Below are 22,621 nucleotides of genomic sequence, written 5' to 3'. Positions count from 1 at the left end.
ATGGTATGGGCTCAGATGCTGCCTGGGAAGAGGAAGTGGCTGGGACTGCAGCACTCCTCTGTGGCACTCACACCCAGAGCAGCAGAGGAGCCACACGGTGAGTTGGCATTGGGGACGTCAGTGTTCCTCTCTGCCTCTTTGGTGGTAGTACATGTCCAGGGGTGGGCCATGAGTGGAGTCATGGCTTTTTTCCTGATTCCTTTAGTCACAGTGCATGCTGGGTCCAAGATCCTCTCTGCACTGTCTGTGCCCACCTGGGGGCAGAGCTTGGGCTGGAGTTGAGGAGTGTCTCAAGGCTCTCAGAATGTCCTTGTGGGTGGGGCAGCAGTAACAACTTTGGAATTCCCTATCTGTCCTGTCAGAAGCAAGCTGCAGAGTGTGGTACAGTGGAATGAGCTTTTTCTTGCTCCTGTTAGTACTGAACCTAACTGGGCCTAACTGGGGGAGGTGGGAGATGCAGAAAGGACAAACGATAAGCAAACATGCATAAAGCTGGGGCCAGGTGTGTTGGGTGCTTGGATGGAGACACACAGCAGCCTCATTGCTTTTTTACTTCTCTTTACTCTGCTTCTTTTCTTTATCTTTATTCTTTAAGGCCTTGCTTCTAAAGTCTTTCTTTAAAAACTTGCTTCTAAGGTCTTCTTTTCTGTTCTTTAAAGTCTCTTTCCTTAGACTTGCTCTGTCCCATGTTTTCTTTAGCTTTTCTTTAGCATAATCTCTCTTAAAGTCTTTGCTCTCAGACTTTCATGGTCTTACATTCCCTTTAATCTCTCTTAAAACCTTGGCCCTTAGACTTGCACTGTCCCATGTTCTCTTTAGCTTTTCTTTAGCTTAGTTTTTCTAAAGCCTATGTATAAATGTCTTGGTGCAAAAAGCTTCTCTGGTGGAGACATACCAGCCAGCGTCAGCGTCAGCCAATCAAAATCCCCAATCAAAAAGCCTCAAGTCCTCTTCAGTGAGTCTTTTATACACTGTAGTAAACAAGGAGGTTTAGAAACAATTCTTGGGGAGGGGTGTGACATTGTAACAAGAGAAACCTGTGTTCCTGCTTCTCTGAAGGGAAACAACTTAGGAAAAGCAGCTGTGCTGCATCTGCAGCTGGAGAGGTGCCAAACTCAGCTTGTAGCTTATTGGGCACAGCTGTGGTTATGTCAAGTTCTCATCTGCTTCTCAGAATCGCTCCCCACGGTGCAGTGGGAAACTGCCTGCATGCCTGCCTTCTGTTCTGGCACTTGCATGAGTCCACCTGTGGCTGGCCGCGCTCTTGGTCTCAGAGGGCAAGCACTCTAATAATCTGGTTCTTGAGGTGGTTCACTTTATTTTTCCCCATGTGTCAACAGCTGTTCAGTGAAGCACAGGGCACCCAGCAGGCTTGAATCACAGCTACTATGCTGGGTTACCCAGAACTCAAAAATGTGATTTCTCCTTACTCCCCAGCAACTTTCCTGTTAGTAAATGACATTTCCTTTATCTGATTATTCATGCCAGCCAGTCTTTGGATTTACCTTAGAGTTCCCCTTTTCTACTATTTTCTACCTGAAGCTTAGCAACAAGTCAAAAATTTGTCTCAATTTGCATCCTTGTAATCTGAAACACCATAATCTCCTGTTAGATAGGAACAGCCTCCTAATTTACCCATTCTCTTTAGAAGACCCCCAAATAAATCCTTTAAAATGAAAATGTAATTATGTCATGCTCCTGGAAATCCTTCAAAGAACTCTCTATTATGCTTCGAAAAATCCAAAATCCTTATTAAAGTTTACAAAATTATGCAGGATTCTCTACTCCCAGCCATGGACGGACTTCCTCTTTTGCTACCCATCCCCCACCCTACTCACTGTACTAGGTTCACACTGGCTCCTTTCTATTCCATTGAATGCACTAATGTTGCTTTTGTCTCAGGGACTTTGAATTCATTGGTTTCTCTTTCTGGAGCACTTAGAATTATGTACATTTTTCTTCACTTTCTTCTTTCTTCATCTATTTCTCTGTTCCAGTGTTCTTTCACAAAAGCCTTCCTTGGTCACCCTATCCAAAATAGCAGCTGTTTGCCCATTGTTTTCCCTTGAATTTTTATTCTTCCTGGCCTATGACTATAAGTCATAGATCATGTATAAAATATGACATGTATAAAATCATGTTTTATATAAATATTTCTTTCTTTCTCTCTCTCACACACATGGACACATACACATATACACATAGTATGTACAACATGTATGCATACTGGTACCTAGAAAAGTACCAGATTGTTTCTATGGGGTGAATTCAGCTATGACATATTGTAAGAACTTTTGCAAATGTCACATTATATCTCCAGTACAACAATAATAAAAAGAAAAAAGCAAACCAATATATAAAAGAGTATTGTGAATTGTCAAATGTTGGTCTTTTTTTTTTGTCAGTACTAGGGGTTTGAAGTCAGGGCCTCGTGCTTGCTAGGCAGGCTCTCTACCACTTGATCTATGCCCCCAACCCTGGTCTTTACCTTTACTTTTTCAAATGTGATTCCAATGTCCACAGACTTGTTGTCTTTTCTAGCACTGTGTTATGTACAAAACTGATAAGCATTCCCTTTGTGTGTTGAGTTAATGATAGAACATGTAGAACTGAAAAGGCTAAGTATTAAATAGGAAATGAAAATTTCTAGTAGAGAACATTTTCCAAATTAAAATTTATTTATTAGTCAGCAACTAGCTACAATAATTCAACTGTGTATTAATTTATGAATTCACTAACAAATATGGGACTCACAGTTTTCTAATTTTTGCATAAAGATAAAATGAGTTCATAAGATTGTCAGTATCATGTTAGACAATTGCTACATCTTCATCCTGAGCTACTAGAAATTGAATCCTTTTTCTTCATCTATTCACCCACAGCATTTATTAAGTGCACAGACATTTATGAAGGCAAACAGCTCTTCCCCAAAATGAAGCAGGGTTCACTATTTTTTTTGTGAACTCATGTGGCTGTAAAATATTGGCACACAGCACAGATAGTTGTGGCCTGCACTCATGAATACACATGCCATTCAGGGTGGCAACTGATGGTATGACTTTTCACAGCAAATTAAACAATGATAGTCCCAATGATATTGAAAAATTTTCAGAGTACATAAAAACAGCAACATTCTTTTTCATGAACTGGGTATAGTGTTAATATATCAATGTTAGCAAAGGTAATCCAAATGAGAGGTAATCCCACCTATGAATGTTGAGAAATACTTTAAATAAAAAGTTGGTAAACAAAATACAGTTGCACATTAAAGAATTAATAAATTTTACAATGTGACAAAGTTGATTTTATTCCATAAATATTGAAAGACATCTGACAAATCAAATACCCACTCTTTATAATAATTATCAATGGATAGTTCTGACTGTATGTAGTATTATGTAAAATTATACATGTGTAAACATTATCTTCTCCAGAAAGCCAATACAATACTTGATAAGAAAACACCATTTATAATGAATCAGAAATAAGACAAAAATCTATCTCCACTAATCTTTAAGTTTGTACTAGAAGTTTTAGCTAACACATAAAAACAAATAAATACAGATATTAACTATAAATGACAGGTAAAATTGTCACTATTTGCACGAGATGATTTTATTTCTAGAAACCACAAGAAAATAAAATATTTTATAAACAATGAGAGCTTCATCTGGACAGAAAATTTATGTGGACTGTATTTTTCAATGCATCAAGATATTTACCTGACCATGAAGACTACAATTGCAAAAATCATTATACTCAGCAAGTACATTTCCAGGAATTCAATCTACACTTAGTCTCACACATTTACAAAATGCTGGCTGTCCTGGGTTATTCATTGCAGCATTGTTTGTAGCCCAAATTTATTCAGTAAGGAGCTAGCTAGCAAACTATAGGGTGTGCTTACAATGTAAAGCTACAAAATTGTGAAATAAAAAGATGATACTCTGTGTATTAATGTGGATATGTTGAAAATATGTTAAGTGCAGATAAAAACAGTGTTTCTATCACTTTTTGTGTTAAGGGGCAAATAAGAATAATCATGCTTGCTTGGGTATCAGCAAAGAAATTTTGGCAGGCTACATAAAACACTAAGTACACAGATTACATAAAAGGGAGGAAGTGGGAATTGGGCAAATGAAAGATGAAAATGAGAGGATGCTTTTTATTGTGCCTTTGTATATATTCTAGTTTTTAAGACATGTGCATACTACCATTAAAAATATAAATTAGCCAGGTGTGGTGGTTCATGCCTGTAATCCCAGCACTCAGGAGGCTGAGGCAGGAGGATTGTGAGTTCAGGGTCATCTCCAGCTAAATAGTAAGTCCCTGTCTTGGGAAAAAAAATTAAATAAAAATTCTGAAGGAAATGAGGCAAGTTACTTCTGAAAAGTTGGTTGAGTCCTGAAAATTCTCATTCATGATATCTGAAAAGTATATTTAACTGTAGAATTTATAAATCCATAATGAAAATAAAATTGTTCATGGTGACCCACACTACAATGCCACTTTAAGGAAACAATAAGCTTATTTTGAAATCATTTATGCACTTCCTATACATAAAGTGTGCTGTAATTCCTGATGATAGAAAACCCTTAGAAAACTTAGTGAAGGACAGATGAGTAAATAAATGACACCATTCTGTACCAAGTGTCCCGAAAGAGTTGAAGGTGGAATATTGGAGAAAAGGAGAGGAGGACAACAAATCTCACAGTGGAGAAAGTTCCTGGGGATAACACCTGTGGGTCTCAACTTGAAAAGAAAAGTGGGATTTATTCAGATGATGGAAGGGAAAGAAGAGAGAACATGCGGAAATATGATAAAGCCCCATCTCATTGAGGCATGGCACACCTGTCAAGAGCAGGTGTGAGGAGCAAGTGAGAAAGAAATGGGAACAAAGAAAGGGACCATGGCCAGAATGTATGGATCTCGGGGATAAGATGGGCACCTTCACTAAAGGTTCTAAAATAAGGAGGTCATGTGATGAATTTTCTGCTTTAGTTTTATTATCTACTAACACAGAAGGAGGATTAGCAGGAATCCAGAAAAGAGACAGGCATGGTCACTTATAAGTTATTAGCTCAGTATAAATAAAGAAACCCAAAAGTCTCCATTACTGAGAATGATAAGAACAAGCAGGATTAAGAACCTGAGTGACAGAATTTTCAGGTATTAAGTGAGATGCAGAACATCATCATTATTCATTATTTCTGTAAATATTTGCTGAGAACCCAGTGTACTTGTCACTACGGAGGACAGATTCAGAATAAAACAAGAGAAGGTTGCAGGTCTCATGGAGTCTGCATTCTAGTGGATGTAGTCCAACAAGAAACATCCATGTGTACAAAAAGAATTCTTAATGAATACACTGGGAGATTAAAGCAGAGTATTATTACAGCAAGTGACTGAATTTTTTAGATTGGTGGTTCAGAGAAATGCTCATTGAGAATGTCATATTTAGAATGAGATTTGAATGACAAGAAGAAACTATGTTAAAACAATATTCAAGCAAACATAAAGGTGGCACTTCTGAATGAGAACTTGGCATATTCTAAAAGTGATATGTAGGCTAACATTTCTGGAACACTGGGAAAACATAGCAAGTTATAAAATGAAGCCAGAAAGAAAGACAGGGATGGAATCACATGGGACTTTGTAATCGTAGGTAAGGAATTTGGAATTTGTGTCCAAGTTCAATGCGAAGTTAATAGTGATTGTAAACAGAGAGCTGACATGGTCAGATTTATGTTTTAAAAGTATTATTTTGATTATTGTGGAAAAAATTAATTACAGGGGACAAAAGTATTTCAAAAGTCAGAAGGCTGTTGAAATTACAAGGAAAACATCAGAGGCAAGCAAATTTAGGCTGTTTTGTAGGTGTAGCACATAGAGAATATTGGTAGATTAGATTGTGGTGTGAGAGGAGGAGAGGAGTTAAGGATTTTATTTTGAACAGCATGGATAGAAGGGGCTAACAAAAATTCATGTAAGGAGGAGTTGGAGGAGGAGAGATTTGGTGGGCGAGGGATTGCAAAGCCAGAGTTCTGTTTTGGGCTTGTTAGGTTTAGGCTGCTTACTGGATATACAACTAGAGAAATAAAAATGTTGTGCAATATATACATGCATCTGTATTCTGCAGGTCCAGAGTGTGGTGATACTGAAGGACAGATGAGAATGTTCCCCTGAGGGAGTGATCAACTTTGGTGACAACTATTGGGAGGTCAGGGTAAGATAAGAGAGTAACATAAAAATATTTAACAAGTGGTTCTTGGTTAATGAACCAAGTTATTCTTACTCAGTCTTGACTGACCTTGTCTTTATAGAGCTTCAAGTTTAAGGTTAGGCATGGTGACTCAAGCCTATAAATCCTAGTTACTTGGGAGGCAGAGATTAGGAAGATAACAGTTCAAGGCCAGCCTGGACAAAAAGTTTGCAAGGCTCTATCTCAACCAATAGGTAGACATGATGGCACACACCTGTCATCCCAATTACAGAGGGAAGCACTAGTTAGAGGATCACACTCCAGGATGACCCAGGCATACCTATCTCATAAGTAACCAACAAAAGTAGGGCTAATGGAGTGGTTCAAATGGTAGAGTACTTGTCTAGCAAGGATGAGGACCTGGGTTCAACCTCCCAGTATTGCCAAAAGATTTTTTTAAAAAGAAAAAGAAAGAAAGAAATAGAGCTTTAAGTCCAGTGAGAAAACCAGTCAGTAGATTCATCAATAGATAAATAATGACAAATGTTTCCAGTAGGTCTTACTTATATCTCAGAAATTCAAATATCGTTTCCTAAGGAAGTCTTTTCTGATACTCAACTAGCCTCACCTCATCCTACGTCTGACATACAGTCCTTTCCATACTAACATTTGTAATGACTAATACATTCAGCCAGTCTATATATTTTAATTGGTGAATTTAATCTGTTTGCATTGAAGGCTATTATTGATAAATAAAAACATACTCATGTCATTCTTTTTTTTTCCAGTTATTTTGTTCTTTTCTTCCTCTCCTTTTGTACATCTTTGTGGTTTGGTGGTTTCCTGATTTGACAGGATATGATTCTCCATCTCTTTTGGGTATCTTCTGTGCTGTGGAATTTTAAACTTTTGCATGTTTCATGATGGTAGTTATTCATCATTGTCCTTTAATGAATCATTTCTTATAGGGCTGGTCTGGTGCTGATTAATTTTTTCAACTGTTGCTTGTCACGGAAAGTTTATTTTGTCCTTTATCGCTGAAGGATAACTTTGCTATGTATAATATTTTTGGCCTGGCCATTTTTTCTCCTTCATAATTTTGTGTATTTCATCCCACTTTCTCCTAGATTATAAAGTTTCTGTTGAGATATTTGTCATTAGGGGGATTCCTAATAAGTGAGTTGATGCTTTTCTTTGGCTGTTTTCAGAATTCTTTCTTTATTTTGCAGTTTTGACAGTTTGACTGTAATATGTTTTGGAGAGTATCTTTTTTGTCCAAATCTCGTAGGGGTCTTTTGGGTTTCCTGGAATTAGGTGTTTATTTTCTACGACTTGGGAAGTTTTTTTTTTTTTTTTTTGGCAGTTATTGAATTTTTTTTTTATACTTACCCCTTCTCTTAACCTCCTGGAACACCCATAATGTTCACTTAATGATTTTTCATAAGTTTCTAAAGCATCTTTCCTCTCTTCTTCTTTCCCTCCCCTTCTTCTTCCTCCCCACCTCCTTCCTCTCACCCTCTCTCGAGTTTTGTTTTCCCCCCAAAAACCCCTGTCTTCATGCTCAGAAGTTCTTTCTTCTGCTTGCTTGTTCTTCACTGAATACTGCTTTAACAGTATTTTTAATTTATGGAGTTCTTTTGATTGGTTCTTTTTTATGATTTCTGTCTCTTTTCTGAATTTCTCATTCATATAATGAATGTGTTCATAATTTCATTGACTTATTTGCTATATTGTTTTATATCTCAACAGGTGTCCTTGAAATCATTCTTCTGAATCTTTTTAAGGCAATTTGTTGAGTTCTTTTGTAGTCTCTTGCAAATTAGTTATTGTGTTCCTTTGGGGGCATCAAACTACCTTGTTTTTTCATGCTTCTGTGGCCCTACATTAATTTTTGTGTATCTGGTGGGTCAGATTCCTCTACCAATTTTATAGAATGGCTTTTGTGGTAAATGATTTTCTCCTGGTGAGGTGTGACCTGGTGAGGTGAGGGTGGTTGGATATTCTCTGTTGGTTTTGGTTCCTATTGTGTACTTTAGTGCAATGTCTGTGTAGCTTCTTTAGCTATAGTCAATATTGGCAATATCTGTGTGTGCCTCAGGGGCCTAAGTTGCAGGTGTTGTGAGATTGTATCATCAGCTGGGGTGCAGCTCCTTAACATGAGTCAGGTTTTCTGGCAGCTTTGAGAATGGTGCACTTGGCTGTGACTATAGTACCTCTCAGTTTCTAAGAGTTGTGCAAGGCTGGGCTACCATGGTGGGCCTGAGTGTGACACAGCATGCCCAGTAGCGGGATGGGGCTTCTGTCAGTGTCTGAAGGGTGTATGAGGGCTTCATTGTATGAGTGTGCCCATTTGGGGAAGCTGCTCACATCTGAGCCCTGTCCAGGAAATCTCATGTGACTTCCAGGGATACCCAACCAGAACCAAAGCCAGCAGAGAATAAATAACCACCTGTTCAGGGAGGTGATCTGTCCATCTTGGGACTGAGGGTCAGTGGGCAAGGACCAAGTGTTTGCTTCTCAGGGCCTCAATGGTTTGACCTTCTGAAAATGGGCTGCTCAACTGCTTCTTGTTGCCACAGGACAGTTGGTGAGATTGCCAGATTGTTTTCTGGGGACCTTGGCTGGCTGAGACACTCAGGAAAGTCTGGTTGGCTATTTTCTGGGTTTGTGCATAAGTGGGTGGGGCCACTAGTACTCTTCCCTGGGCTTTTGTGGGCAGACATGCTCAGCTTTTGTGCTGTCTGGCTATGTTCTAGAGCCAGGAGCCAGTGAATGGGGCCATCAGGCTGCTTCCCAGGAGGCTTGGCAGGCTGATTCACTCAGGGTTGGTTGCCGAGTTTCTTCTCAGGGCCACGGTGCATGGTCAGAGCCATCCAGCTGCATATGAGGTAGCAGCGGGGATGTCTGGAACTGCCTAGTTGCTTGCTAGAGCCAGGGATTGGTGGGCAGCGTCACTTGGGTGTATTTGGAGTAGCAAGTGGGTGAATATGACTATCTGACTGACTTAAAGGGGCTACTGCAGGCTGAACCACTACAGGCAGGCCATGCAGTTTCTACCTGGCAATGTGGGAGAGCAGGTAAAACCTCCTGGCTGGTTTACAGGGCTGGAGCAATGGAAATACTGGAGTGGGCTGCCTGGCTGCTTCACAGCCTTGGGTGAGCAAGGTTTCAAGATGACTCTGTGCAGAAAGAACCTGGGTAGAGAGGGCACAGTATAGGCTGGGCTCTTTCTTTAGGGCAATGTACAATTTGGTAACCTGGCAGCTCTCCAATGGGCTCAGGGCCTGTGATGGCCTCAGTGTTCTGCAACAGTAAATGCCTCAGGTGTTTGTGGCATGAGTGGGGACTTGGTGCTTAGACTTTCTGAGCCAAATGAAGTCTGTCTTTGTTTAGGGTCGATCATTAGCAACAGAACAGCAGAGGCTGTGTCTAGAGTTTAACTACTGTACCTCTTTTAAACTATTCTATTCTCTACTTACTCTAATCATTTCAGTCACTTGTCAGGTCTACTTTTGACACTTTTGCTTAGGATATTCCTTCTCAAGAAATATTTATGACATATTTCCAAATGCTGTTTGGATGAGGTGCAGTGTAGATGAGGGAGAAGAATGGTAGTGGAGAAATGCACCCCTATTAGTTAATGGGAAATTGTGCAAGGAAGACCAAGGAAGACAGAAAATTTAGTTAGAGTTCTTGTTTCTGTTTCCTGTACTTTGGTCTGGAGAGGGACAATTATGTTAGGTAATAAAAATAGGCAGAACAGAATCCCATTACTTCTCTTCTAATTTGGGACTCTGAATGTTGCCCTCTATCAGTGTAGACTGTAGCTCCATCAGTGTCCTCTAGGAGTGCAGTGTGGGTAAGTAAGAGAAGGTGAGAAGTTAACTTTCCCAGGACACTCAGTGCCTATGTGTTGTCAATGAACCTAACAATTCCCAGAGTTCTCTGGGAGGAACACAAAGACAACTGGGTTGAAGGTGAGGACCTCAAATGAGCCTGAACCACAAAGCAACAAGCAGACCATTCAGTCTAGGCTCTGTTGGAACAATAGCCATATTATTGGATGTAGGATGAAAAAGAAAGTTAGGGGTTCTATGGCAGCTGAAGTGAGACAGAGTCAGCCAGAGGGGACTTTTGGGTCTTGATCATGCTGACAGAAACCAGCTGTCTAAAGTTTCCAACAGTGCTGACTGGCAGGTGAAGAAAAGCCAGATTGGCAATAGTCAAACAGACCAAGGATGCTGATCTTTTCTACTTGGAGGAAATAGAGACTTCTGCTTTGTAGATAATGGTTTGGAGAGGAGCTGAGAAGAGATGGGGAAGAAATCTTACAATTATTGTTCTTTACTAACTTTAAATTTGGATAAGGCTAAATTTATTTTCCCTCATTGACCAGTAACTGGGGACTCTTGAGGAAGACGATAAATGACTGAACAATAAAGCAGCTATTCTTTACACATCTGGGTACAATGTGAGTTGAGTGTTACCCCATTATATACTTTGACATTTTTATATCCAATGCCTTACATCCAAAAGAATGTTTCTGTGAAGGTGGGGGTCTTAGGTCTCATGTTAAATTAATTATGTTTCCTGGTGATTACTTATTGTATTTATAACAGTTGTCCCAATGGGGGGAATATTTCAAGAGTAGATGATAAATGAAAGAAAAAATGGACTAACAAAAATAGTCTCTTATTGTTGGAGGGTATCTTAAAGAATGGAAAGGTAGCATTCAGCAGGACAGATAAAGATATAAGGAAAAGACTCAAATAGACTCTCGAGGAAAGGGCATTCGGTGAGACTCGTGGTTCTTAAGTCTAACGAACTTATTGTTAGAAAATAGAACCCCTCTGGGATGCTGTCTGCTGTCAAATCTTGGATTCATTTTTCCTCTGTTGTTTCCAATGGGAAGTTTGTTTCCAATTTCTTTGAGTGTCATTACTGGAAATGAAGGTCCTATGTGTGTATTTTTAATTTATATGAATAGTTTAATGATATATGTCTTGCCTGTTTCTTACTATTTTCAGTCATTGCTAGTTTAGTTTTAAAAGAATCTTCCTTGTTTTCACGTACGTATTTTATTGGTTGTACCTTATTAGAAAATAGCACTCTTTGGTGATTACCTTCCATATTTAATATTTTCACTTCCCAAATGATAGAAACAAGATAGTGTCCTTTGTACCACCACCACAAATTATGCTTTGATAAATGTCTTTTTACATATTGCGTTATACTTAAATAAATTCTTTTGGGGGATACATACATGAAAGTGGGATTGTTGAATCTGAGACATGTACTTAACTGACCAAATATTGCCAAAGTACACCCCAAAATGACCACATCATGCTATAATCCCATCAGAAGTACAGAAGTATCCTGAGATTGCCATCAAGGAGCTTTGGTTGGATTTTTTTTTTTTTTTCTGTTCACTGTGTTAATTTGACTGTTCTCAGGACCTTTGTCAGTAGGAGTCTTCTGGGATGAGGATCTGCTTCACAGTTCACAGATGGTGTTTCTCTTACCAGGTATATGGATGCGTGTGGCTTTCTCGAGGCCCTGAAGGATTCCTACTTGGTCACTGAATGGGTCTCTAGGCAGGTAGCACTGACCCTAGACTATAGCTTGAGGCAGTAGAAATCAAGATTTGGGATTGCTTCAGGAACTATTGCGAGACCGAGGTCTGCAGGCCTGCCTCTGGGCTCATGGTAAGCATGACTCCTGGAAGATCCCTGGGTCAGTAGACTTGTTCTCAGACCAAAGATGAGAAGGGCCGGAGTTAGTTTATGGGCTATTGCAAGGTTCCCATGACTGAAATCAGCAGACCTGCTTGCAAGATTGCTTATACGCATATCTCCCAGCAGGCCTCTGTGAGGGCAAGAATGCTCTTAGACTGCACCTAAGGAGAGCTGGGACTGAATTCAGGATCCGTTTTACCTGAATGTGAAGTAGGACAAAGAAAAAGGAAATCAGAATAAATGTAGCATAAAGTTTGCAAGAAGAGAAACCTATCCCTTCGTATGGAACATTAAATCTGAAAAATAGTAAAATTTTTCCATAGCTGGCTAAATTTTTGACAATTTTTTTATTGAAATAATATTCACATAACATAAAATTGACCATATTAAACTGCGCAGTGCAGTGTTGTCAGGGTGCTTGTGATGTTATTCAATTATCACCACTCCCTAATTATAGAATATTTCCATCACTCCAAAATGAGACCACATATTTGTTAGCAGTGTTCCTCAATTTTCAGAGTGGAAATGAATGGTTTGCTCATTCCTTTGTAACCGTAATGTACTGTTTTCTTGAGAAAATGAGGACACTGAAATAGAGATCTTCTTACCTCAGCCTCCCTAGTGCTAGGATTACAATTATGTGCCATCATGCCAAGCTGTATAATCTTTCATTTTTATGTATTAACCTATTCTGAACAATTTCTATAAATAGAATCATAATATATACTGCCTTTGGTAAGTAGCTTTTTTCAAACAGCATAACCTTTTCAAACTACATCCATGTTGTGCCATGTATCATTACTTCTTAGTTTATGTAAGTATAAATATTCATTGTATGTACATACTACACTTTGTTTATCTATTCATTTGCTGATAGATATGTAGGTTCTTTCAATTTTTTGTGTATCTTGAATAATTCTGGTATGAACATCTGTACATACTTTTTTTTGCCTGAGCATATGTTATCAGTTCTCTTGAGAATAAACCCAGGAAAGAATTGTGGGTCCTCTGGTAGCCAGAGTGTTTTCCACAGTGACTGAACCTTTTTAAATTCCTACCAGTAATGTATTCACATCTTGTCCATATTTTTACCAATGTCTGTTATCCTCTCTCTTTTTTAAAAGTTATAGCTACAGTAGTAAATGTGAAAGGGTATCTCATTATGGTTTTATTTACATTTTCTTAATGAATAATAATGCTGAATGCTGAATGTTCTCTAATGAATGGTGTTTAGTTTTAATCAAGTGTAGTTTTAAAAGTTCTTTTGGGGTGATTGTGCTTTTGGTGGTATATTTAAAACCTTATTGCCTGACCCAAAGTCATAAAGGCTTATTCTTATATTTCCTTCTAAGAGTTTTAGCTTTTACATTTAGATTTGTAACACATTTGGGGTTAATTTTTGCATATCATGTGAGTTAGGGGTCCAATCTGAATCATTTGCATGTGAATATCCAATTGTTCTAATGTTATATATTGTAAAGAGCACTTCTCTTTATTAAATGTTGTTGATACCCTTTTCAAAAATTGTTTGAAAATGCATAGATTTATTTATGGACTCTTCTTATATTATCTTTATGTTTAAAAATATAATTTTTAAAAATATAAAATATTTAAAAATATTGAAATGGCAAACTTGTAAAACCTCGATTCTTAAGCAAATATAAAAAGAACACATGCTAAAGATTTAATTTAACATACTAATGAGTAATCTGTAAAACATTGTTGTTAATTCAAAGAGCATGCAAAAAGCTAATATATTTGCATGCTATTTAGTAACAAAAAAATGTTAAATTAAGAATAATTTATTAGCAATGGAATTTTATGCAGCCATGAAGAAGAATGAAATGTTATCATTTGCTGGTAAATGGATGGAATTTGAGAACATCATTCTGAGTGAGGTTAGCCTGGCCCAAAAGACCAAGAATCGTATGTTCTCCCTCATATGCGGTCATTAGATCAAGAGCAAACACAACAAAGTGACTGGACTTTGATCACAAAATAAAAGAGAGAGCACACAAGGGAGGGGTGAGGATAGGTAAGACATCTAAAAAAATTAGCTAGCATTTGTTGCCCTCAACGCAGAGAAACTAAAGCAGATACCTTAAAAGCAACTGAGGCCAATAGGAGAAGGGGACCAGGAACTAGAGTAAAGGTTAGATCAAGAAGAATTAACCTAGAAGGTAACACACATGCATAGGAAACTAATGTGAGTCAACTTCCTGTATAGCTATCCTTATCTCAACTCACAAAAACCCTTGTTCCTTCCTATTATTGCTTATACTCTCTCTTCAACAAAATTAGAGATAAGGGCAAAATAGTTTCTGCTGGGTATCGAGGGGGTGGGAAAGAGAGGAAGGGGGCGGGGTGGGTGATAAGGGAAGGGGTGGAGTCAGGGGGGAGAAATGACCCAAGCATTGTATGCACATTTGAATAAAAAAAAAAGAATAATGTGTTAGGAAAGCTGGGCATACACACCCATAATCTGATCATTTGGAAGTGAGGCTGGAGGATCACAAATTTGAGGTCATTTGGGCTATACAGTGAGACCTTATCTCAAAAAAAAATGTGCTTTGTATAAAATTAGTTAATTCAAAGCAAGGCAAAATCTAGTGTTATTTATTCCAGAAATTTCTAGATAAAAATTATCTGCAGTATTTAAAAAAATTTTACTTCGACAAATACTTTGTTAAAATAGGCAGCTAGTTTAATCAATGAGACTCAGTATGAATTATAGAATATTTTACAGAAAAAGTTCAGTTTAATTTACACAATTTGATAAAAAAGAAAACATTCTTTTTTACTTTCAATTTTTTCACATTCAGCTGCTCTGTTTGTGGAGAGAACATTTTTGGGCCAAGGGTCATTCAACTGTATTGATGATGAAAAAGTCTTTATGTAGTTAATAGATTAATGGGTTTTTAGTGATGAAAGTTCATTTACTGGACATGGCAAGTTTCATGCTGTTGATTTAGTATATACATCACATCTTGGCACAGATTTTTCTTATGCCAAAGCTTGTTAAACAATAACTTGAATCTTTGACTTTAGTACCTAGATTATTGTTTGTTTTAACGTTATCTCACTATCATTCCTAAATTTTATAAGAATAATACCAGAAATTATTAAGTGAAAACATAAAGATGTCTCTCAGATTATTATTTAAACAACAGCAGATCCTTTATGCTTTTAAAATCATTAAGAATAAAAGTCTTCAACAATGCTTCTAGTTTGAATTAAATAATGATCAAATATTACTTTGGAGTTGGACTAATAGGTTAAAGCCTGTTAAAATCATCTGTTTCTCTACTCATGCACTGTAGTCCATAAATATTAATGACTCAGGTATTTATTTTTTGTTATGAGTCATCTTTTTATATTTTTTATGACTTCAGGAGAAACAAACAAGAAACGTTTTCCTGGAGAATCTTAACAAAAGATTTTTTGAGATAAATTCTAAGTATGACAGAAGGCTAGAAATGAAAAACTGACCCCACATCTCAGATTTTATTTTCTTTTTTCTTGTTCAAACATTGGAAATTATTAAAGACTTAAATACAATATCTGAAAAAGTAAAACTACTAAAAGGAAACAGGGAAAGGTCTATGGCATTGGTTTGGGCAAGGATATTTTTGATTTAAATTCTAAACACACAGGCAATATAGCCAGACAAATGGGATTATAGTAAACTACAGAGGTTCACCACGCAAAAAAAAAAAAAAAGAGAAGAAAAGAAAACAATGAAGAGAAAACATACAGCATGGGAGGAGATATTTGCTCTTCATCTGACAAGGAGTTAATATCCAGAAATACTTAAGGAACTCAGCACTCAGTAAAACAAAACAAAAAAAATAAACAAAACAAATAATCTGGACTGGAAGTGTGGCTCAAGTGGTCCAGTGCCTGCCAGCAAACATGAAGCCCTTAGTTTAATCCTCAGTATTGCAAGCAGCAACAATAAAAAACCCCAAACCAATAACCTAATTAAAACCTTGACAGTGGTCAATTCTTTTCCTTTCCTTTCCTTTTTTTTTTTTTTTTTTTGGATGGCACTGGGGTTTGAATTCAGGGCTTCAAGCTTGTTAGGCAAGTGCTCTACCACTTGAACCACTCTGCCAGTCCTTGGACATTTCTTGAGAGAAGAAATACAACAGGCATATGAAAAGTGACCAACACCATTAATCATAAAGAACATGCCAATCAAAACCACAATGAGGAATTGCTCCCTGGTCCCTACATCAAATGGTTTCTGGAGAAGTTAAAGCCTGAAGGTATTGTCTCCATTGTTTCTTCTCTTGGATCTGTTGGGAATTGAGAATCTGGAGTCCCAGGCTTCAGTCCTCACGATAGAACTTCCCTTCACCTCCATTTCCCTCACACTTTCCTTGTACTCCAGAGAGCATTGAGGTGGGGAGGAATGGATGGTTGAAATTTGCAGAGCTGTGATTTTGAGGGACAAAGGAACTATAGTTGTTGATTCTGGCTCTCATGAGGGACTTTACCCTAGCAACTGCCTGTGGGTACTTTCTTCAGCCAGGGTCTTGCCTGGCTTGCAGGGTTTGGGACTGCCCCTCCCAGGCCCCAGCAGGCCGTATGCTGCCACCCTTGTGTGTATGCCAAAATGTTCTCTTTTTAGGTGCTTTAAAAAACACTTAAAACTAGCCAGGTACTGGTGGCTCATGCCTGTAATCCTAGCTACTCTGGAGGCTGAGACTGTAAGGATCATAGTTCGAGGTCAGCCTGGGGAAATAGTTCATGAGATCCCATCTCCAAAATAACCAGAGTAAAATGTAGCTCAAGTGGTAGAGCCCCTGCTTTGCAAGCCTGAAGCCCTGAGTTTAAAAAAAAACCAACAACAATAACTAAATACCATTTAAAGCTGGTTGTGGTGGTACACACTCATAATCCCAGCACTCAGGAGGCAGCGGCAGGAGGATCAAGAGTTTGAGGCCAACCTGGTCTACACAGTGAGTTCAAGGCCAGCCTGAGCTACATAGCAAGACCCTCTGTCAAAAAACCAAGGGCTGAGGATATAGCTTAGTTGTAGAGCATTTGTCTAGCATTCACAAGGTGAATTGTAGCATTCACAAGGTGGGTTGTAGCCTTAGCACTGCCAAAACAAAAACTATATTGGAGAGTATTTCAAACATGTACAGTAGTAGAATAGATTAATGGCTACAAATATTTATAATTGTCAACTTTATTTAATTTTGTTGGAGGTACTGGGGATTGAATTCAGGGCCTTGTGCTTGCTAGGCAAGTGCTCTACCACTCATCTGTCTTTTTTTTTTTTTAAGAATAGAGGCTTGGAGCATGGCTCAAGTGGTAGTGCGGTTTTTAACTCAAGGCCCTGTACTTGCTGGACAAGTGCTCCACCACTTGAGCTATATCCCTAGGCCCCCAAGCTAATCTTATTACATAGTTATTTTGAAAATGCCTTTTCACATTTGGTTTATTTTGCATTGGGAATCAAACAGTGTTCACATCATTGGTCCACACTGATTTTCTGTTAACAAAATCTTGTTTTAGCTTGTCCTAGAGGGAGGCAGATACCCAGGGCTTTGAATTTCAAGCCCGCCCTGGTGTCAGCTCTTTTGATGCCCTTGGAACTTCCCACCACTGTCCAATCCAATTTGAGGAATTCTTCCCTCCCCACCTTGCAAGGGCTTCTGATAAAGGTGTGAGGGTGGGGTTGGGGGTGGAGTCTGGGCAGCACAGATGTACTGAGTGAGCCCTCACTGAATCTCTCCACAGGTCTCCACCAGCTCCTGGCTGGCTTTGAGGACAAATCAGCCTATGCACTCTGCACCTTTGCTCTCAGCACTGGGGACCCAAGCAATCCTGTGCTTTTGTTCAGGGGCCGAACCTCGGTGTGTACCCACCTGGATGCAGTTCTCTGGTGTGCAGCCAGAGGGCTCTGCAGTCCACACCCAGGGTCTTCTGGGGACAGAGTTATCAGGGCCTTCCTCTGAGACATCTCTGATCACCACAATTAAAACACTGTCTATCCCAAAACCTAGTTGACCTCTGAGGCTGGTGGTTCAGCTCCTGGTCTGATACACCCAGATCTCTCCACTGTAGGCCCCTGTAAGAAGCAGATGTACAAACTGGGCACCAGTGGCTCACTTCTGTAATCCTAGCTACTCAGGAGGCAGAGATCAGGAGGATCGAGGTTTGAAGCCAGCTCTGGGAAAATAGTTTGCAAGACACTGTCTTGAATAACACCCATCACAAAAAAAGAGCTGGCAGAATGGCTCAAACAGTAAGAGCACCTGCCTAACAAGTGTAAGTCTCTGAGTTCAAGCTCCAGTGCCACAAAAAAAAAAAAAAAAAAGTACAAACTGAACGTAACTGCTACAAAAGCTGTATTTACATCCCATACTTCCTGCTCAAATCTTATCCATCTGTCAAGGGTACAGCCTTCTTTGACTATCTCATAGCCTTTTACTCATAGCTTGAACTCAGGGCCTTCACCTTGAGTCACTCACCAGCCCTATGTTTGTGAAGGGTTTTTCGAGATAGTGTCTCACAGAACTATTTGCCCTGGCTGGCTTGGAACCACGTTCCTCCTGATCTCTGCTTCCTGAATAGATAGGATTACAGGTGTGAGCTAGAGCCACTGGTGCCTAGCTACTTTGTTTCTTAATTGTTATGCCTGTTTGGCTTGTGACATCCATTGGAGGGGAAAGCTGGGCTGCTTGTGACTACTCCAGTGCTGAGAACACTGCAGGCCCACTGTAAGAGCTCAGAAAACTTGTGGAATGGGTGAGGCTCAGAGTAGTTAACTGACTTTGGTCACACAACTCCCCACTAGCAGAAATGGAATTTGCCTTTGGTTTTGCATGACTTGGCATTTATGTGGTTAATCTCTAACACCCACCACTGCCCCTTTTTCCCCCTACCATGCTGGGGATTGAAATGGGCTTTCCACATGGAAGACAAGCACTCAACCACCAAGATACAACTCCAGCCCTATATTTTTAATTACTTTTTGTTTGTTTGTGGTACTAGGGATTGAACCCAAGGTCTTGCACATGCTAGAGAAGTGCGCTGCCACTGAGCTGTATCTCTAGACTTTTAAATTTTTTGTTTTGAGACAGGGTCTTGGTAAATTTCCCAGGCTGGCCTCAAATTTGTGATCCTCCCGTTATCAGCCTCCTGAGTAGCTGGGATTGCAGGTGTACCACACCCAGCTTTAGATTTTTTACTCTGATGACATGAAGTTTTACAACATTGGACTATAGTTTGTTCTTTGTGACATTTTCATTTTGGAATTTGCCTGTCATAGCCAGTATTTCTTGAGTTCATTGCCATGTTGGCCTCTGCTAAGTACTTTCTGTTAGGGTGTTTCATTCACCTACTAGAGGCTCCTTCGTTTATTGTTACATGCTAAGTAAGTGCTCTTACCACAGAGCCATATCCCTAGCTCCTTGTCTTGTGTTTTGAGAAATGCTGTAAGTATAGACCTTATCCTCAGAATTCAGGGCCCTTAACTTCCTATTAGAACCACATATTTTTGGTCAGTTTTTCAAACTTGACCCATTTTTCTTCAGTGAGGTCACAATTTATTAAAAGTGTAGAGAGGGAGTTTGGACCCAGAGGTTCCTTCTCCTTGCCTCACTCTGCATGTTACTTAGGTATTCAGGAAGCATTTGCAAGTACTGTAGACCCCTTGAACTACATTTTGAATAAATTGGGTTTAATCAAATTCACAAACTAACCAAACTCAAATTGGCCTCCAAATGCATCTCCAGTTACCCCTGTCCCCCTTTCCTGTGGCAGGGCCAGATTGTGGTGCCCCGAGGCTGCCGAGACTTTGGCTGGGACCCATGCTTTCAGCCTGATGGATATGAGCAAACGTAAGGAGCCCCAGTTTCTTTCCTTGGTCATGTCTTAGGTGGGCATCCTGCCCATGTGCAGACATGCGGATGGGAATGGGGAAGGCTCTGAGGGCAGCTCTGGTGGGGTGGACACAAGGAATCTATGTGGCCCAGTCCACAGCAAGGTGGAGCAGGCATCCTGGGTTCTGCCTTCAGCTGTGTGACCAGTGACTTTCTCTCTCTGGCCTTGACCTATCAAGATGTTTTGTGAGATGACTCTCTAGTTCCCTCATCTGAATTGGAAGATACTCGGTTTTGCAGCCTCTGGTGAATGCAGTGCCACATGTTCTCAGTGTTTTATACTGATCCCTCTTATTTACATGACACATAAAGGCTGTTACTGGAATTGGGCTTTCCAGGTTGGAGGGGCCTTTAGGAAATGTTGCATGAGGCCTCATGGTAGCCATACAGGGCTGAGGACATTGTGAAGTAGCACTGTCTTAATGCTCTTGGGTGTCAGAAGTGTTGTGTATCTGCACTGTCAGATTGGGTGGCCATTGGCCACATGTGGCTAGTGGCTATGGTACTGGCCAATGAAGGTCTGAAGCCTATGGGCAGGGTGTGACTTCTCACCTCACTGATGGGCTGTTGGCCTGCTGCCAGGGCCCCCCTCCCCAGTGCATTAGAGAAGACTGCTGTGTTTGCTTTTGTCAGGCCCACTGCTTCCTGTCAACAGATGACAAAGCTGATCAAACATGCAGCTCATCCCTGTCCCCAGCTTCCCTTAACAACTTTTGGCAACTAGAGCAAGTTTACTATCCTGCCATGCTCATTAATAAGGGTTTCTGTCTACAGAGGAATTTAAAACTGTCCAATTAAATTTTACAGGCTGCTAGGAGCTGGTGGCCACTGCCCTCCTTTCCTGGGACTCCTTAATCTTTGGGCTGCAGGGATGGACTGGGTATGCCCCTCCTCCAGAGGTCTGGGCTTCCTGTTCTCTGAACTGCTACTGTACTCTTTAGGTATGCCGAGATGCCCAAGGCGGAGAAGAATGCCATCTCCCATCGCTTCCGGGCCCTGTTGGAACTACAGGAGTACTTTGGCAGTGTGACTTCTGGGCCTGGAGGAGACCACTCAGGCCGGGAGACTGGGGAGAGCTAGCCTGAAACCTCCTGGGTCAGGCAAGCATCCCTCCAAGGACATCCATCAGGAGGTTCTCCTTGGTGGGGGTGTCAGGCAGCCTCACCAGCCTGATCTGGAAGAACAGCTAGTTCTGCTTAGAGGGACTCTGGGCAAGTTGATGCCTGTCTCTTGCTTTGGGAATTCAGTGATTGCTCCTGCAGCCTCCAGGCCTGGGATTCTAAGAGGACCTGAAGTGTTAAAACCAGCCTTGGCAGGATTGTTTGGATAAGAACCTCACAGTCTTTGATGTTTGGTGGTTGTTTCTTTTTTTTAATTGCAGCAAATGAAAATTCTGGAAGGCACATGTTTCCAAAATAAACTGAGCCCTGCCCCAGGCTGATGGAAAAAAAAAAACAAAAACAATTAAAATGTCTAATATAAAAGAGACAAGAAAATAACAAATGCTGGTGTGGATGTGGAGAAAGGAGAGCTCATACACTGCAGGTGGGAATATAAATTACTACTACCATTATTGAAAATAGTGTGAAACTTTCAAAGAAATAAATGTACTTTATATTTATTACATGATTCACAAGAGCCAAGAAATGGGATTAATCTATGTCCCTACCAACTAATGAATGAATAAAGACAGCATGTTACATATACACAACTGAATACTATTCATCTGTAAAAGGTTGACAACATGGTTGAGCCTAGAAGCCATTGTGGTAAGTAAAATAAAGTCCAGAAGACAAATACTGCGTGATGTCACTCATCTGTAGAGTCTAAAAAAGTCAGTCTCATGGAAGTGAAGTAGAAAGATGGTTACCAGAGGCTGGGGAAGGCAGAGGGATAGTGAGAATAAGGGAGATTGGTCAACAGGAACAAGGTAAAAGATACTGATAGATAAGAGGAATGACTTCTGGTGTTTTCTCACACAATAGAATGACTGACTTGCCAACATCAGACTGAATACTCCAAAAGAGCTAAAAGAGAGGACTTTGAATGCTCTCATGTTAAAAAAAATTGTAAATGTATGAGGTGATAGACACACTAAATACCCTGATACAAAATGTGTACATGTTGTGAAACCCTATGAATATGTAAAATTAAAAACAAAATGGACAGACTTAAGATGGTGGATTAGAGACACACAACACTTTCTTACATCTTCACACATTCGAAACAGATGAATGGATAATGGACTACGTATATGAACAACAGACTATTATTTAGGTATAAAGAAGAATGAAATTATAACATTTGCAGAAAAATGGGTGGATCTAGAGATCCTCATGTTAAGTGAATGAGCCACACTCAAAGTGAAATACCATGTTTTCTCTCATACAGAATCTGGATCCATAAATACAAGCCAATCAAGATCTCAAGAGAGGACTACTTGGGGGAGAGAGACCAGGGGATGGGGTATATGGGAGGGAGTAAATAAGATCAAAGTGCATTATATGCATGCATGGAAATCTCATAATGAAACCCCTTATTTTGTACAATAAATTAATAAAATAATAAATAAATAACAAAAATGAAAAATTAAGTTGAGTAAAAATGTATTAAATCCAAAGAAAAATTTCTTGTGTTCTCCTTATTCCACCTAATCTTTTGAGATCCACTTATTTGCTCTGATTTGAAAGACAAGAATGAACTAAGTAAATTAGGCCAATTAATAAAAATAAATAATTAAAAAATTAATTATCATTATTGTTTTAACTTATGGGGTAGAGTGGGAT

General features: G+C 39.5%; 1 protein-coding gene across 1 annotated transcript; it reads left to right on the top strand.

Annotated features, from left to right (window-relative positions):
* LOC109693595 (inosine triphosphate pyrophosphatase-like) lies at nucleotides 1-22,567 on the top strand. Its single transcript, XM_074077843.1, has 5 exons — nucleotides 1-97; nucleotides 11,656-11,727; nucleotides 17,689-17,804; nucleotides 19,717-19,793; nucleotides 20,777-22,567. Exons 1-5 carry the CDS (start codon nucleotides 1-3, stop codon nucleotides 20,913-20,915), a joined length of 501 nt encoding a protein of 166 aa, XP_073933944.1. The 3' UTR covers nucleotides 20,916-22,567.
* Nucleotides 22,568-22,621: the final 54 nt, after the last annotated feature.

This window comes from Castor canadensis, chromosome 6 (genome assembly GCF_047511655.1).
Source record: "Castor canadensis chromosome 6, mCasCan1.hap1v2, whole genome shotgun sequence".
In the NCBI taxonomy this organism is placed as follows: domain Eukaryota; kingdom Metazoa; phylum Chordata; class Mammalia; order Rodentia; family Castoridae; genus Castor; species Castor canadensis.
This window is presented reverse-complemented; position numbering and strand designations above follow the sequence as displayed.